Source organism: Perca fluviatilis, chromosome 1 (assembly GCF_010015445.1).
Source record: "Perca fluviatilis chromosome 1, GENO_Pfluv_1.0, whole genome shotgun sequence".
In the NCBI taxonomy this organism is placed as follows: Eukaryota; Metazoa; Chordata; class Actinopteri; order Perciformes; family Percidae; genus Perca; species Perca fluviatilis.
In genome coordinates, this window is record NC_053112.1 from 13,988,323 (window position 1) to 14,002,385 (window position 14,063).

Genomic DNA, 14,063 nt, shown 5'->3' on the forward strand with positions numbered 1-14,063 from the left:
ACGTTTCACAGGGACACAAGAACACAAGTCAATAGAAGAACACAGATTGAGAAACGGCCTAAATACACAGAGGTAAATGAGAAAACAAGGAACAGGTGCCAACAGGCTGGGGAACAGGTGAAACACATTAGGGCTGGGAGAACAATCAAAAAAGGCAGGAAAACATAAGGCAGGAAGTAAAACAAGACCAGACAAGACAGAAAAACCAGACTACCAAAATAAAACAGGAAACAAACATACAACAGAAACATACAACCATGACAGATTAAGGTTATCTAGAGGTTAAGGACTATGTTGACATTATGGTGTTGCTACTTCTAAGGTCTGAATGTTACTCCACTTTTTTTCCTCACTGAGAACTTCATTTATTTCATTAATTGCAGTTACAAGCCAAGTCATCAGAATTGATTATTCTTAGGTTATTAAGAAAGTCACATTTTTATGAGACGCATGTGAGAAATAAATATTTTAGATTATAGATTGTAGTTTATGACATTAGTCTGAGGGATTTCAGCTGAGAGACAGAAGATCGAACTGCCCTATCATGAGTCACTCATCAGAGTCATGCTTTCCATACAAATGGACAGGAGACAGTGTCGGGGGGGGCAGTTTCAGTTGGCTCAAATATCTCCTGTCTGAGGACAAAGACTGTTGTCCTTTTGGTGGATTCAAGATTGTACATGAGACAGACACTCTAGATGGACGGCAGAGAAACTGGCTTTCCTCCCGTGTGCACGTAATAAAGTACACTACACTTTTTAAGAGAACAAGAAGGAGAATTACTACTACACACATACAGGTTTTAGCACACCCTAACCCAGTTTAATGAGGCAGAACTTATTATTCCCTCCGCTCAAATCCCCAAACGGTGTGTTGTTGTTGCCAGCACACACTTAAAAAAGGGACCAGATTCTGGTACTTTAAGTGATTAGGTCACTGATTTTAAACCCTGTCTGCATTTTTCTATCATTGTATGACATGCTAGTATACACAATGACTATAGCAAAGCCCTATTGATTAGTCAATAGGGACAGATCCATCTACACTGTAAAAAGGAAAACATGGCTATTGTTCATTTGATTTGTATTTTCTCATTACGGTAGCCTGAAAATATTAGATTTTTTACTTGAATTAAACTTTCTAATTTATGTGTATAATGAACCTATTTAGGCTTAACAACACCATATGTACACACTCAAGGTCTTTTATTGCCCTTCACACTTGTGTAATAAAATCACATTCGCAGCATTTAGAGGCATGACCAATGCAGTGATTTTTTTGGGTCTGACCTAATTTGACTGAGTCGGTCGGGTTATGTTTACGGCAAACAAAAATATGGCCTAATGTTTAAATTTGTCAATGAGGAAATTGGTTTGTGTTAGTTTCTGATGACAATTTCATATTGGACTGGGAATAACTAGGCCTAATTGATTATGTGCTGGTGAATTGGGCCATTTACTACCACATCCTAACAGATTTGAAATTTGAGTTGTGCTCTAATCCGCAAACTAAAGATACCTCTTGCATTTCTGTATCATGTTTCCTCAGTTATCCATTTATGTGGAAATGCAAAGACTGTGCGGACTGTTTTATAAGAAGAAATGAAGTGCTGAAGCACATCAGCACATGGTACATCAGCTGAGCTCTCCCTGAATTCTTGATGAGACTCCACTGGCACTGCTGAAGTGTTATGGATGCCCATGTTGCTTTAATAGCAGCTTTTAGCTCATCTGCATTTTCGTATCTCATGCCTCTCATCTTCCTCTTGACAATACCACATAGATTCCCAATGGGTTTCAGTTCAGGCAAGTCTGCTAGCCAGTCAAGCACAGTAGTTCCATAGTCATGAAACCAGCTATTGGCAATTGGGCAGGTGCCAAGCCCTGGTGGATGAATGACCTCAGTATCTCCATAAAATTTGTTATTAGAGGGAAGCATGCAGATTGCCTTCATGCCACGCCAAACTGATGCAGCACTTCATGCAAAAGGAAGACCAACCATGTAGTTAGTGTATATACCTTTTCTTAAGGCATACATGTCTGTATTACAAATCTTTGTTTTTTATTGGTTCTATGTGATATTCTAATTTTTTGAGATACTGAATAATTACTTGAAATATTTCACTTTTATGTGTAATGAATCTATGCAATATACAAGTTTTCACTTTTTACCTTGAATTAGTGAAATTAATGAACTTTTTGACGATATTCTATAGTTTAGCCCGTAAACACACACACACACACACACACACACAACTTAAGACACACGCATCAGCATGTCAAAGTTGATTCATGACAAGATAAGTCTGAGGTTTTAGGGAGGACATTGGTATTCGGCTACATGCTTGGTTCAGGACAAGCTGCACAAGCAGTAGTCTCTCACACACAAGCAGGCACGCACACAACTGGGGTCTCACACATACACATGCAATGAGCAGGGGTGTCATATACAGTTGAAACCAGATATTTACATACACTTCAGAAAAAGACAAAAACTTTTTTTCTTTACTGTCGAACATTAAATTTGACAGTAAGCTTTTTCTGCTTCAGGTCAGGCCATACTTAGAAATATGTTCACTGCCCTTGGATGCAATTTGATTCATTATGTGTCTCTGTGTTATGTTGTTACAAAGAAATCATGTATTTTGTATAATAAATTACCTTTCAGTTTAGATATACATGACTATGCAACTACATGCCACAAGAGGTAACTTTACTTTACCAAAAGCAAAGACTAATACTGTTAAACGCATGGTCATGTATAGAGCAATGCAAGAATGGAATGTGTTACCTGAACAAATAACACAAGAAAGCAGTAAAAGGAGATTTAAAAGTTTAGTTTAAACATATCTATTGTTTAAAGAAGTTGAGTAGACATAGAAACAAAATTGGTTGAAGTTTAATAATATATGTATGTTTGTGCAATTGTGAGATGTCTCAAGAGAGGATGAAAGACATGTTATAGTACGATAGTATGTGGATACACCTGTCTTAAAAATGTGTTCAACCTAAAAGTAAGGAATGCCCAATGACTGCACTGGTGGAGCTGTCTATGTGTCTGCCCTTGTCTTATGTGTGTGTATTTTGTTATTTTTGTTATGAAATTATAGTGTATGTTTAGTTTTTGTTTTACAATTTTTATTTGTTATTGTTTATGATGTCATGTGTATTTATTATTGCATTGCCACATTTTCAATTGAGTTGTAAGGACCTCAGGAAGAATAGCACCTGCAATGCAGGAGCTAATGAGGATCCTAAATAAACAAACAAACCTTTGAGTTTTTTCAGAAAGTCTTAATGGAACTTCATACAAGAAAGATGACCCCCAAAGTAAGTCGCCTCTGCACTCTGCTGCACAGTCAATGACTGACCTCCATTGATTGTTTCAGTGCTTTGCAGAACACACACACACACAACCACACACACACACACACTCAGGATGGCAGAAAGAGGGCCCACCACTCTGACTTCATCTCACATGAGAAGTTCCTTCACCCCAGTCTCCACTACATCTTTCATATGTAATAGTTCAGTAGTTGTTTGTTGTTCACTGGATGTGGCGATGTTGTAACGGATGTTTCAGTGAGCCTATTGGTTTTAATTGTTATTGCAAACAATATATCTACTTAAACTGTCTGAACAGATTTTACTCAAGACCTATTTAAATACTTGTTAGTAGGTCATTTTTGAAGAGGACTGAACATGTTTTAAATTTCATGTTGAACTCATGTTTTAATGAGCTTATCGGTTTTTATGGTCATTGTGCAAACAATACATGTACATGAACATGTCTTAACAGAATTTACAGTGTCACTTATTTTACACACAAATGTATTTGTCTTGCAAAAAAAAAGTTAATGTCTGTAATCTTTAAAACAGTGCTTTTCATACAGCTTTAAAAATATTTAAAAGAACATTTGGTCTGACTCATTAAAAAAAAATTGTGAAGCCTTTAATATTACTTTAATATTACTTGCAAAAAATACATATTTCAGATTGAAGAAAACTGTTAATTTAGATCAAGTCAGTTAAAAAGCTTTTTTTTTTTTAATTTAAGACAGTTTAAAATATTGATTTACACCAAATTAAGAAAAGAGTTTGTATGAAATGCAGAAAATGTATTTGAACTGAATGGAAAACAGTATAAGTACACATAGAGATAAGATTGATAATGGGATCCTTTAGGTTGCAGCAACAGACTTGGCAAGGGAATAAAAAATCAAAGCCAAATCTCTTACCAAATCGTGTCTGTAGCTGGAGTCCTTCAGGTGCTGTAAAGTGTTTAACTCTTTCTCTCTTTCTGGACACCTGAGACACAGGTGCACCGGTAAACTGTCAGACATCAGATTCTAGACACAAGCTACCCTGAGAACTGTTTTTTTATGTTTACAGTGTACAGACACACACACACACACACACACACACACACACACACACACACGCACACACACACACACACACACACACACACACACACACACACACATGCAATGCACACACACATGCAATGCAATGTGCACACACAAAGAGATCAAGTTAAACTGGTTTGTTGGTCAAAGAAGGTATACAAGTGAAATCAGTATTATTAGATATAGTGATTCATTCAGTTTAAAGGTTAACATTCTTACTTTACAGTGAAATGTGAAAAGATCACCAGGAACTTTAGTCAGAGACCAACTTTATTATAAAATGTTCAGATTGTGTCAGATTCTTACAGCAGATATATTGTATTTGAAAGAATATTGAACAAATGTACACCAACTTATGTGTTTAATCTTTTTTTAAGCTGCACTCAAGTGTCAAATGGTGTGTTTACAGATTGAAGCTAGAAAAAAAGTTAACAGTACTATCTAGTTGTATACCAAAAATCTTTTTTTTGTGTCGAAAGAGCAGAAATACAAGAAATATTTGTCTAACGAAATAAATAAAATCAGTGATTGATGGGGGGTACTATCATTTGACAGTAAATTGACCATGCCTAACAATAAAATCTCAGCAGAACGGTAATGTTTGGGCTATAGAACAATAACTCTTTAGGTTGAACATTGGTTATTTAAGCATGTTTTTCAGTTGTTTCCTCAGTGGCTTCTCAGTTCTCTGCATCATATGACAGCTCCCTCTGCCTCCACTCTGCATCCCCATGATGTTATTCCCTGGCTGCTTGTCATTGCTCCAGAGTCAAAAGACTACTTAAAGTGGTGTCTCCTGCCACCTATTGTCAGATTATGTTTTACTTACCCTGAGTCTTCTGTGGCATGTCAATCTGTTCACCAGTTTTGCTCTTTAGTTGCCAGTCTTTTTCAGCATATATGCTCCTTTAGGTTTATTCTTCATCTTTTACTCACTGCCAAACGTCACCTGCTTCACTTCTTCAATTAAAGCAAAAAAAAAAACATAACGATTTTTCCCCTTGCTTTGTTGTTGTACTACTACTACTACTCTGGTTGCTCGTTTCATTTTGTCATCGGCTAACACTCTGCAGGAATATTAATCGGTCATTATTGAGTCTCCTTTTTCCAAAGACATACCCTAATGGTTGCAGAATGAGTAGCCTATTATACCCTGAGATGTAGTGAAGTAGAAGTATAAAGTAGCATTTAAGGGGAATATTAAAGTAAAGTACAAGTACCTAAATTGTACCAAGTAGTGGACAAAAAAAAACTCGCCTCCGCCGGGTGGCAGTATGCGCTTTGAAGATGCCCAAGTCGTCTTCCGGTACTGTTACGAGGAAGAACAAAATTGGCTCAAATATGGATTGACCCAAAGGAACGCCTTTTATCACGTGTGAGGGACACATTTTTATCGTTTTTTGTTATTGTCTTGCTGCAGTTTTTCGAAAATGCACTTTCAGTAACTGTCGTAGACATTTACGAAGCTAGACTGCTAACGTTAAGTTACACAGCTAACTAATGTTAGCTAGCTAAGCGAATGTAAAACTTAATATGATGCCGTTGACTCAGAGATGTTTTCAGTGTCTGACAGCGGTCAGAAACAGACGGGTTAAACTCCTGCTGAACCCCGCCGTTACAAGATGCTGCTCCACCGTTCAGGGTGACGTGAGGGTCAGGTTTGCACCCAGTCCGACAGGTAAGGTCCTCAACCTAAATGCCTAGAGTGTTAAAATGTCCTGTAAGGTTATCTAGAGGTAAAGCTAGCAACTCTGGACTCTGTCTAACGCTATATATCCCCCTTGCATTGTCCTCTGTTTACAACAGCACCATTTTCCATCAGACATCAATAAAGCACACACACACACCGCTTCAGCATGTCAAAGTTGATTCATGACGATTAAGTCTGAGGTTTTAGGAAGGACATTGGTATTCGGCTACATGCTTGGTTCAGGACAAGCTGCACAAGCAGTAGTCTCTCACACACAAGCAGGCACGCACACAACTGGGGTCTCACACATACACATGCAATGAGCAGGGGTGTCATACACAGTTGAAACCAGATATTTACATACACTTCAGAAAAAGACAAAAACTTTTCACACACACACACAAGATGACACAGGATTTATGGACAGTATATTTCATAATTCTGCCAGAAATCTATGTACCATAACTGTAACTGCATTTACTATGTTTATTATCAAACAGGTAACGTTAGATGTAATACACTTTTGTGTTTGTCCACTTGGTGGCGCTGTGTGTTTATTTTCAGTTCAGAGCAAAAACGGAAACATGGGAGGATTTTTAGGCTGATTATTTACATCTGTTATATATCCCCTGCAGTGTCCTTTATTAACACAGCACCATTTTTCCATCCGAGATCAACAAATCAAACACACTTTATTTTCTTTTTCTTTTTTTTCTGACTAATAATTATAGGGCTAGGATTGAAAATATAGGTTTGGGAGCTTCTCTGACACAGTGCAGCACACAGTGATCCAGTTTATATTTTACTAAGTTATATTTCAAGCAAGATTAGACCAATTGACCATTACCTACATGCTGAATTCATTTGTTGCCAGTTACGGGTTTACAACTGGGCCAACTTCCCCTGTCTTCCCCTGTTTACAACTGGACCAACAGTCCCCTGTCTAAAGTCTGTCTTTGGTTGACCGTTATAAAGCTTTAGTTTGCTCAGCCAACTTCCAGTCAAATTGCTGTGTCCCTTCCTGCTTGCTGAAGTTTGTCCTCTATATCACACACCAGTCCATGTCCATTTAAAAAAAAAAACTTATTTTATTGCAGTTGTTGATTTCTGTAGATTTCTTCAGATTTAATTTAATTTCACACCTTTTGTTTCACAAGCCTTGTGTACAACATGGACTTTATATATTGGCATTATGAATATACAGGAGGATTTAAAAAAATAAGTTTAGTCCACACAAAGAGACCCTTTCAACATGCAGCCTTAAAGTCAGTGCCTGGATTGTAAAGCACATTGAGTTGATGTAGCTGCAGGATTTATAAAACATAGCTTTTTTATGAAAGGCATTTTGACTCGTCACAGGAGGAAAAGCACAGGTATAAACAATCAAGTTCATGATGGCTGAATTCCATTTAGTTGCTTCAGTTTAAGGGTCCTGGTATTGTTCATGCTGGCTCACTGTCACACAGTTGTGACTTACTGTGGTAACACTTGCTTTTCCTAAGACAAGTCAATATGTCTGCTGTGAAAAAGGGGCCTTTTCAGTTCATGTTAAAGTGTTTTTCTTTATTGATATTCTCTGTCCTGCATCTAAGAAACTGTGTCTTTTGATTTTTTTCGTCAGTCTGATGTTCAAATGACATATTATTCTGTGCTGCAGGATTCTTACACCTCGGAGGCCTCCGAACCGCTCTCTACAATTACATCTTTGCCAAGAAGTATGGAGGCTCGTTCGTCCTGCGACTGGAGGACACTGATCAGAGCAGGCTGGTACCAGGAGCTGCAGAGTCCATAGAAGACATGCTGGAGTGGGCTGGTAGGATACACTGTTCATGTTAAAGTCATGTAATCCATCACGGTTATGGACCTTTTTACACAGCCGACATTTTAACTTGTCGTAGTAGGATCATATCAAGTGTCCCAGTAAGCTATTTCAGTGAGTCACCATGCACAATACCAGGGCCTGGTGGACCAAGTGGAATGCGGGCATCATTAATGGTTTTGAATACACCTGTGCTTTTGCTACTATGACATGTCACCATGTCTGCCGTGAAAAAGGTCTGTTGGGTTCATGGATCAATCTTGTCAGCACAAAGTTACTGAATAAAATCTTATGTCCCCATTTACATACATTATTGGAATTGTACCTGTGCGCACTTTCACCTCCAGGTGTACCCCCAGATGAGAGTCCTCGTCGAGGTGGCTCGGTGGGTCCATACTTGCAGTCTCAGAGACTGGACCTCTACAATCAGACAGCCCAGCAGCTTCTCGAGAGTAATCATGCCTACTACTGTTTCTGCAGCTCTCAGAGACTCAGCCTCCTCAAAAAAGAGGCCTTAAGGACCGGACAGACACCGAGGTGAGATAACATGAATGCACACACGATTTACAGTTTCCCCTAATCACATTCTCACAGACTTAGATGGCATACAACCAGACTTCAGGATGTTTTTGGTGGATTCAAGACATAGGCTGTCCTTCTCTCTCTTTCGCCCAGGTATGATAACAGGTGTCGTCACCTTCGGGCCGAGCAGGTCCAGGAGAAACTGGCTCAGGGAGTACCACGTGTGATCAGGTTTCGTCTGGAAGCAGGTGTCGAACCTTTTCAGGATCTGATCTTTGGACGGAATCATCACGAGGTGGCCCAGGTCAGATTTGTGGTGCTTCAGTGGGGTTTACACTAAATGGTCTAGATGATGATGATAGAGTCACACATAGTTTTAGTTGTAAGGACCATCAATTCTCCCCATTCTCAGAGAGCTAAACGTTGTTGTTATGCATTTCTGCTTTAAATGTACTCATTTTATTTCATTTGATTTGGCTGAACAACAAATACTAACTAAAAAAGCTAAAACTCAAATATCTGTGGGGATTGACAGAGTAACTTTTGCACTTTAATTTCATACCCTGTGTTCTCTTTTTATAGGTGGAGGGGGACCCTGTAGTGATAAAAGCGGATGGTTTTCCCACCTATCACCTTGCTAACATAGTAGATGATCATTACATGAGGATCAGCCATGTGCTGCGGGGGTCTGAGTGGCTCATCTCCACCTCCAAACATCTCCTCATGTACCGTGCTCTCGGGTGGCAGCCGCCCACCTTCGGACATCTGCCGCTCCTGATGAACAAAGATGGCAGTAAACTGTCCAAGAGGCAGGGGGATATATTCATTCAGAGCTACAAGAGAGACGGAGTCCTACCGGAGGCTCTGCTGGATATCACAACCAACTGTGGGTCTGGATTCAACAGTAAGTAATGGAGGTGTTATTAGAGAGGGAAGAAAGATTAAAAAAGGAACTGCATTTAATTGCACCCATTAATTGCATTTAAAATTACATCTGGAAACTGATTTTGCAAATAAGAAAAAAAACGTTAAAATCATGTTGCTCAAAAAGGATTAATATAATGATGATTACATGCTTTTAGATTACTTGTGTTGCTTTACAGCCAATCGAATTGGGCGGAGGATAGATGAACTGATCTCTGAGTTTAATCCCTCAAAGATCACAACACATTCTGCTCTGTTAGACCTGGAAAAACTACCAGAGTTCAACAGGTAAGTCCGAGCGCTCCGTGTCTTTGTCTCATTGTCTGTCTCTCTTGTTCTATATTGCCATGCTTCTCATAATAACAGAACACACTGCTCCCCTATTTCTAAGCATTTCAGTGGCTTTGAAAGGATAAATTGGACTTTTCAGCCAACGTAGTTGTGTTGCTCTGGGGGTATGGGGGTGTCTGTCAGTCTGTTGGGCCAGCAGTGAAATATTATGGTCAATGAATTCCAATTAAATATAGACATTCTTCTCATAGGATGAGTTGTTATGATTATTGATCCCCTGGACTCTTCCCATGAATCTCAGCTCTACATTGAACTTAAAGGAACAGTTTGACATTTTGGGGAATAGGCTTATTCACTTTATTGCTGAAAGTTAGATGTAAGGTAAATATGATTCTACAGTCTAGCTTGGCTTTGTCCAAAAGGGACAACATCTGCCTACCAGCAGCTTTTAGAGCTCTCTAACTAACATGTTATGTGTTGTTTGTTTAATCAGTAAAAATTGTAAAAACAACACATTTTGGATGTACAGGGGGTTACTGTATGTGGTGAACCTTTTTTTTTGTTGTTGTTTTTTTTTGGCCAGCAGAGTGACTTCCTGGAGTCTTGTAATCTTCTTGATGTTGTCACCAACAGACTTCAGGAAGTTATTGCGCCAGCCAAGAAATACTCCAGAACAGCACATAACCCCCCACAACCACACATTGTCATTCTTCTTTTTGCTATGGACCCTTTTTGTGAGTCTGAAATAAAGTTAGAATTAAATTAATCAGCTGCTGGCTGTAGCTTTATAATTGCCAAAACAAATAGAAGAGTGGTATCAATTTTCTTATCTAACTCTCTGCAAAAAAGCATATAAGTGAATTTCCCAAGATGTTTCCTTTTAAATAATAATAACGTAATAATGTATACTTTATTAATCCTGCAAGGGGAAATTGCAGTGTTTATCCTTTGTACAGACGATAAACCCTTCAGTATCATTATGGCCTTCCTCTGCTTCCACCCTTGGGCCAAACTTTACATTTCTTACTTGATTGTGGCACTAAACTAAAACAGCAATGTTGTCTCTTCTTTTTTCATCCTTCTTACAATGGTTTATTCTGGTATGTAATGTACAGCCTCATAGGGCTGCTACCATGGCTATTCTTTTCCTTTTTCTTCATAGTTGATATATCAGTAATCTCTCTGGTTGTGGCAGAATTCACCTGCAACACCGTATTGAAGATGAGGAGCAGTGTCATTTGCTTATAAAAGATCTTCAGGCACAGATCCAGCAGGCCTGTACAGCAAAGATCCAGGACGAAGAAGTACTACATGAGGATTATATCAGGCGGGTGCTACATCTTCGTAAGGTAACCATACCAGCATACTTACCAACATGTTACCATGTGTTTGTTCATATTTTCAACATGTTAAATGTTAGATGCTTAAAGTCTGTTGGCAAGTGTTATCTATGTTTATATATTGTCTGTTTATATAAGGGTGTTTATTGTGTAAATGTTTGTTTTATTACTATTATTACTAATAACGAATTCTATTTTTTCTATTTCTTGTACTTTATGTATATATTTTTTTCACATACTTAATGTGTATTTGTGTTATTCTGATGTGTGTAAACATTTTTCTTTTGAGCTGCTATAGCACAGGAATTTCCCCAGTGTTGGATTAATAAAGTCCATCTTATCTTATCTTATTTGGTAACTGTAAGCATTGTGAGCCTAAACTGAAAAGTTGAGCAAAGGCTGTTGCAGAGCCTGTGGCTTCTAGTCTGTATTTCTCAATACTGCTCCTGTGTCTCTCCAGTAATACTGAAACTATTCTCTTCCCCACTCTACAGGGTCACGTATCGTCCCTTACGGAGCTTTTAAGTCCTGCTTACTCTTACCTGTGGGTTCGTCCTTCCGTCTCCAGCCAGCAGGTGGCAGCACTCACTGCAGAGGCCCAGCACATTGCTTCATTAGTACTCAAGTATGTAGTTTTGAGAACTCTCCAACTGCATGTTTCATTTTTCCTTACAATACAGGAATATGAAAATTTTTGTCTGTGCATTGCAGATTAATAGCTGAGCGAGGTGAGGAGCTGGCTGTGGATCAACTCAGTAAAGATCTGAAGACTCTGGCTAAGCAAACTAAAGCCACCAAACACAGGGAAGTGATGAAGCTGCTACGTCTGGCTCTCAGTGGTCTGCAGGTACCTGACGACATACTGTTTCATTGTATTTACTGATATTAATACATATATACTGTTGAACTTAACTTCAAACTAACTTTAACCCAGTGCGTTGAGTCATTCCTCACACATCACCAGCTATGTGCGACTGACTGAGCCATTTGCCTTCAACATTTCCTGGTAAAAAACACTCAAAAGGCTTTTTTTCTACATGCTTTGATAACTTTCAAAATAAACGAATGTGTGATGTGTAAACCTGCTAAGCTACGTCTGACAAATGCTGTTGGCATCTGAGCTTTTGTGAATATTTTAGATGGTCCTAGCAATGGCCTCACTCAAACATAAAATAGCACTTTTGCCTTTTTTCTTTCCCAGGTTTTTATTTTAAGGGGAACTCCAGCATATGTGGAGGAAAAAAAAGTTGTTGTGGCTTCAGAGGGAGCTGCACCAAATCTAATAATTGACCAAGTGATGTCACTTGAGTCAATGTCTGTTGCTAAAGACTGTAAGCAAGCTTGAGTGAGGATTCTGTGCCGGAATAGGGAGTTATGCCTAATGTTTGGTACAGACTATTCATAGCAACAATCATGTAATCTGCTCTGCAATGGGCTTTAGCAATGAAAAGCTACAAGAAAATCTACCTCAACTGTATTTCTATAAAATGCATCCAGTCCCAATATTAATCACAAGAGCTGAAAGTTATGTCCGCATTATCTTCATATGAATGTCAGGATTAAAGAACACGTGTGAAATTAGTCACTCATACTTTTCCAGCATTAGATAGATGGACACTTCAATCCAGAACTACTGTAAGGACCCAAATCAAATCACAATAAAAAAAAATCAAAGACATGTTTGTTTTTCTGAGCCTTATGTTTGCATATACACTAACCTGCCACTTTATTAGGTACACCTCTATAGGTGATGCAATCCAATACAACAGCTCTGCCATGAATTCTATTTTTACAAAGCTTATCATTTTTCAGTTTTTGTTGACAACGTCAGAAAGGTAATTCTACTTTGTTTTTATTATTGAGGTCGTAGTGGGCGGTGTTGAACTGGAGTGTCTAGTGTAATATTCTGCCCCTCTCATGTATGTAAATGGTGTCTCCAAAAAATTAAGAACCACCTCTCAATATAAGGCAGCCCAGTTCAACACCGTTGCAAACTACAACCTCAATAACAAACGTGTAGTTTGATTAATACCTCGCTGACAGCCTCAGTCAAAACTGAACTTTGTAAAGGCAGAATTTATAGCAGAGCTGTTGTTTTGGATCCCAATAGATTGTACAAGTGTGATTAATGAATTGGCCAGTGAGTGTATATTGTTTTTTCTACCGTCAAGAACACCACCTGTATTGTAATATTTTAAGATAATTTTAACTCTCAGAGGAACTGATAACATCCTTAAATCATTTTTTATAGCTTATTTACCATTTTCATTTCTGCAATTGTTTTTTCAAACTCACCCTCAGCAAATCCAATCATTGTGGCTGTAATAATCAAGAAAAAGACTCGGTAATCATTGCTGGACTGTTACAGTTGCATGAGTCCCTTTTTTTTTGTTTTGTTTTTTTTTTAGTCCATGGCATGACTAAGCAAAGCTTTAAAATGGCACATTTAAGATGATAGTAATGACTTAAGCTTCAGCTATCCTACAGTGACTCACTAACCACAGTAACCCTGCAGATATTTAGAGGGAATATGGAAAGAGGAAGTAGATTCTGATTGCGTTCCTCAGAAGTTAGTCTGTCTTCATACTGTGTGATGTGATTGCATTACTTCACTGACCCCTGATCCATTGTTCTCCTCTGAATCTGCAGCAAGGGCCCAGTGTAGCTGAGATGATGGTGTCTTTGGGGCCCGCAGAGATCAGCCATCGATTCCAGAAACTTCTGCTGCTTTCAGAGACTAGTTAAAGACTGGACAGCCTGTAACCTCACAGACACCTGATGATGTGCTGCTGTTAAAGACATGGCCTGTATGTTGAGAGTTGCGTGCAACCACCCAGTGATTCTGCCAAAGCTAACTGGGACACATTTAAAATGAACTGCAACTCACTGATATAAGTTATCTTAATATTTTATAAAATAATGAAAACTGAATTTTCTCACGTTGTCTGTTTTTAGTTTTGTGAGACTTTCATAACCAGGTGACAAGGATGGGAAGTACCGCGGTATTTTTTTATGCAAATGTTGTGCTTTCTCCTGGAATTTTTTTTAACGAACTTCAACAGACAGATG

At 38.5% G+C, this 14,063-nt stretch overlaps 1 protein-coding gene across 1 annotated transcript; it reads left to right on the forward strand.

Moving 5' to 3' along the window:
• The first annotated feature begins 5,733 nt into the window (after nucleotides 1-5,733).
• Nucleotides 5,734-13,925, forward strand: ears2 (glutamyl-tRNA synthetase 2, mitochondrial). Its single transcript, XM_039799583.1, has 10 exons — nucleotides 5,734-6,086; nucleotides 7,756-7,911; nucleotides 8,265-8,454; nucleotides 8,593-8,743; nucleotides 9,022-9,343; nucleotides 9,543-9,651; nucleotides 10,850-11,003; nucleotides 11,489-11,619; nucleotides 11,706-11,841; nucleotides 13,644-13,925. Exons 1-10 carry the CDS (start codon nucleotides 5,942-5,944, stop codon nucleotides 13,737-13,739), a joined length of 1,590 nt encoding a protein of 529 aa, XP_039655517.1. The 5' UTR covers nucleotides 5,734-5,941; the 3' UTR covers nucleotides 13,740-13,925.
• Nucleotides 13,926-14,063: the final 138 nt, after the last annotated feature.

Coding starts and splice junctions, on each gene's coding strand:
- ears2 (XM_039799583.1), top strand. CDS start 5,942: ATGATGCCGTTGACTCAGAGATGTTTTCAGTGTCTGACAGCGGTCAGA. Junction 6,087..7,755: donor GTTTGCACCCAGTCCGACAG/GTAAGGTCCTCA, acceptor TCTGTGCTGCAG/GATTCTTACACCTCGGAGGC. Junction 11,620..11,705: donor ATTGCTTCATTAGTACTCAA/GTATGTAGTTTT, acceptor TGTGCATTGCAG/ATTAATAGCTGAGCGAGGTG.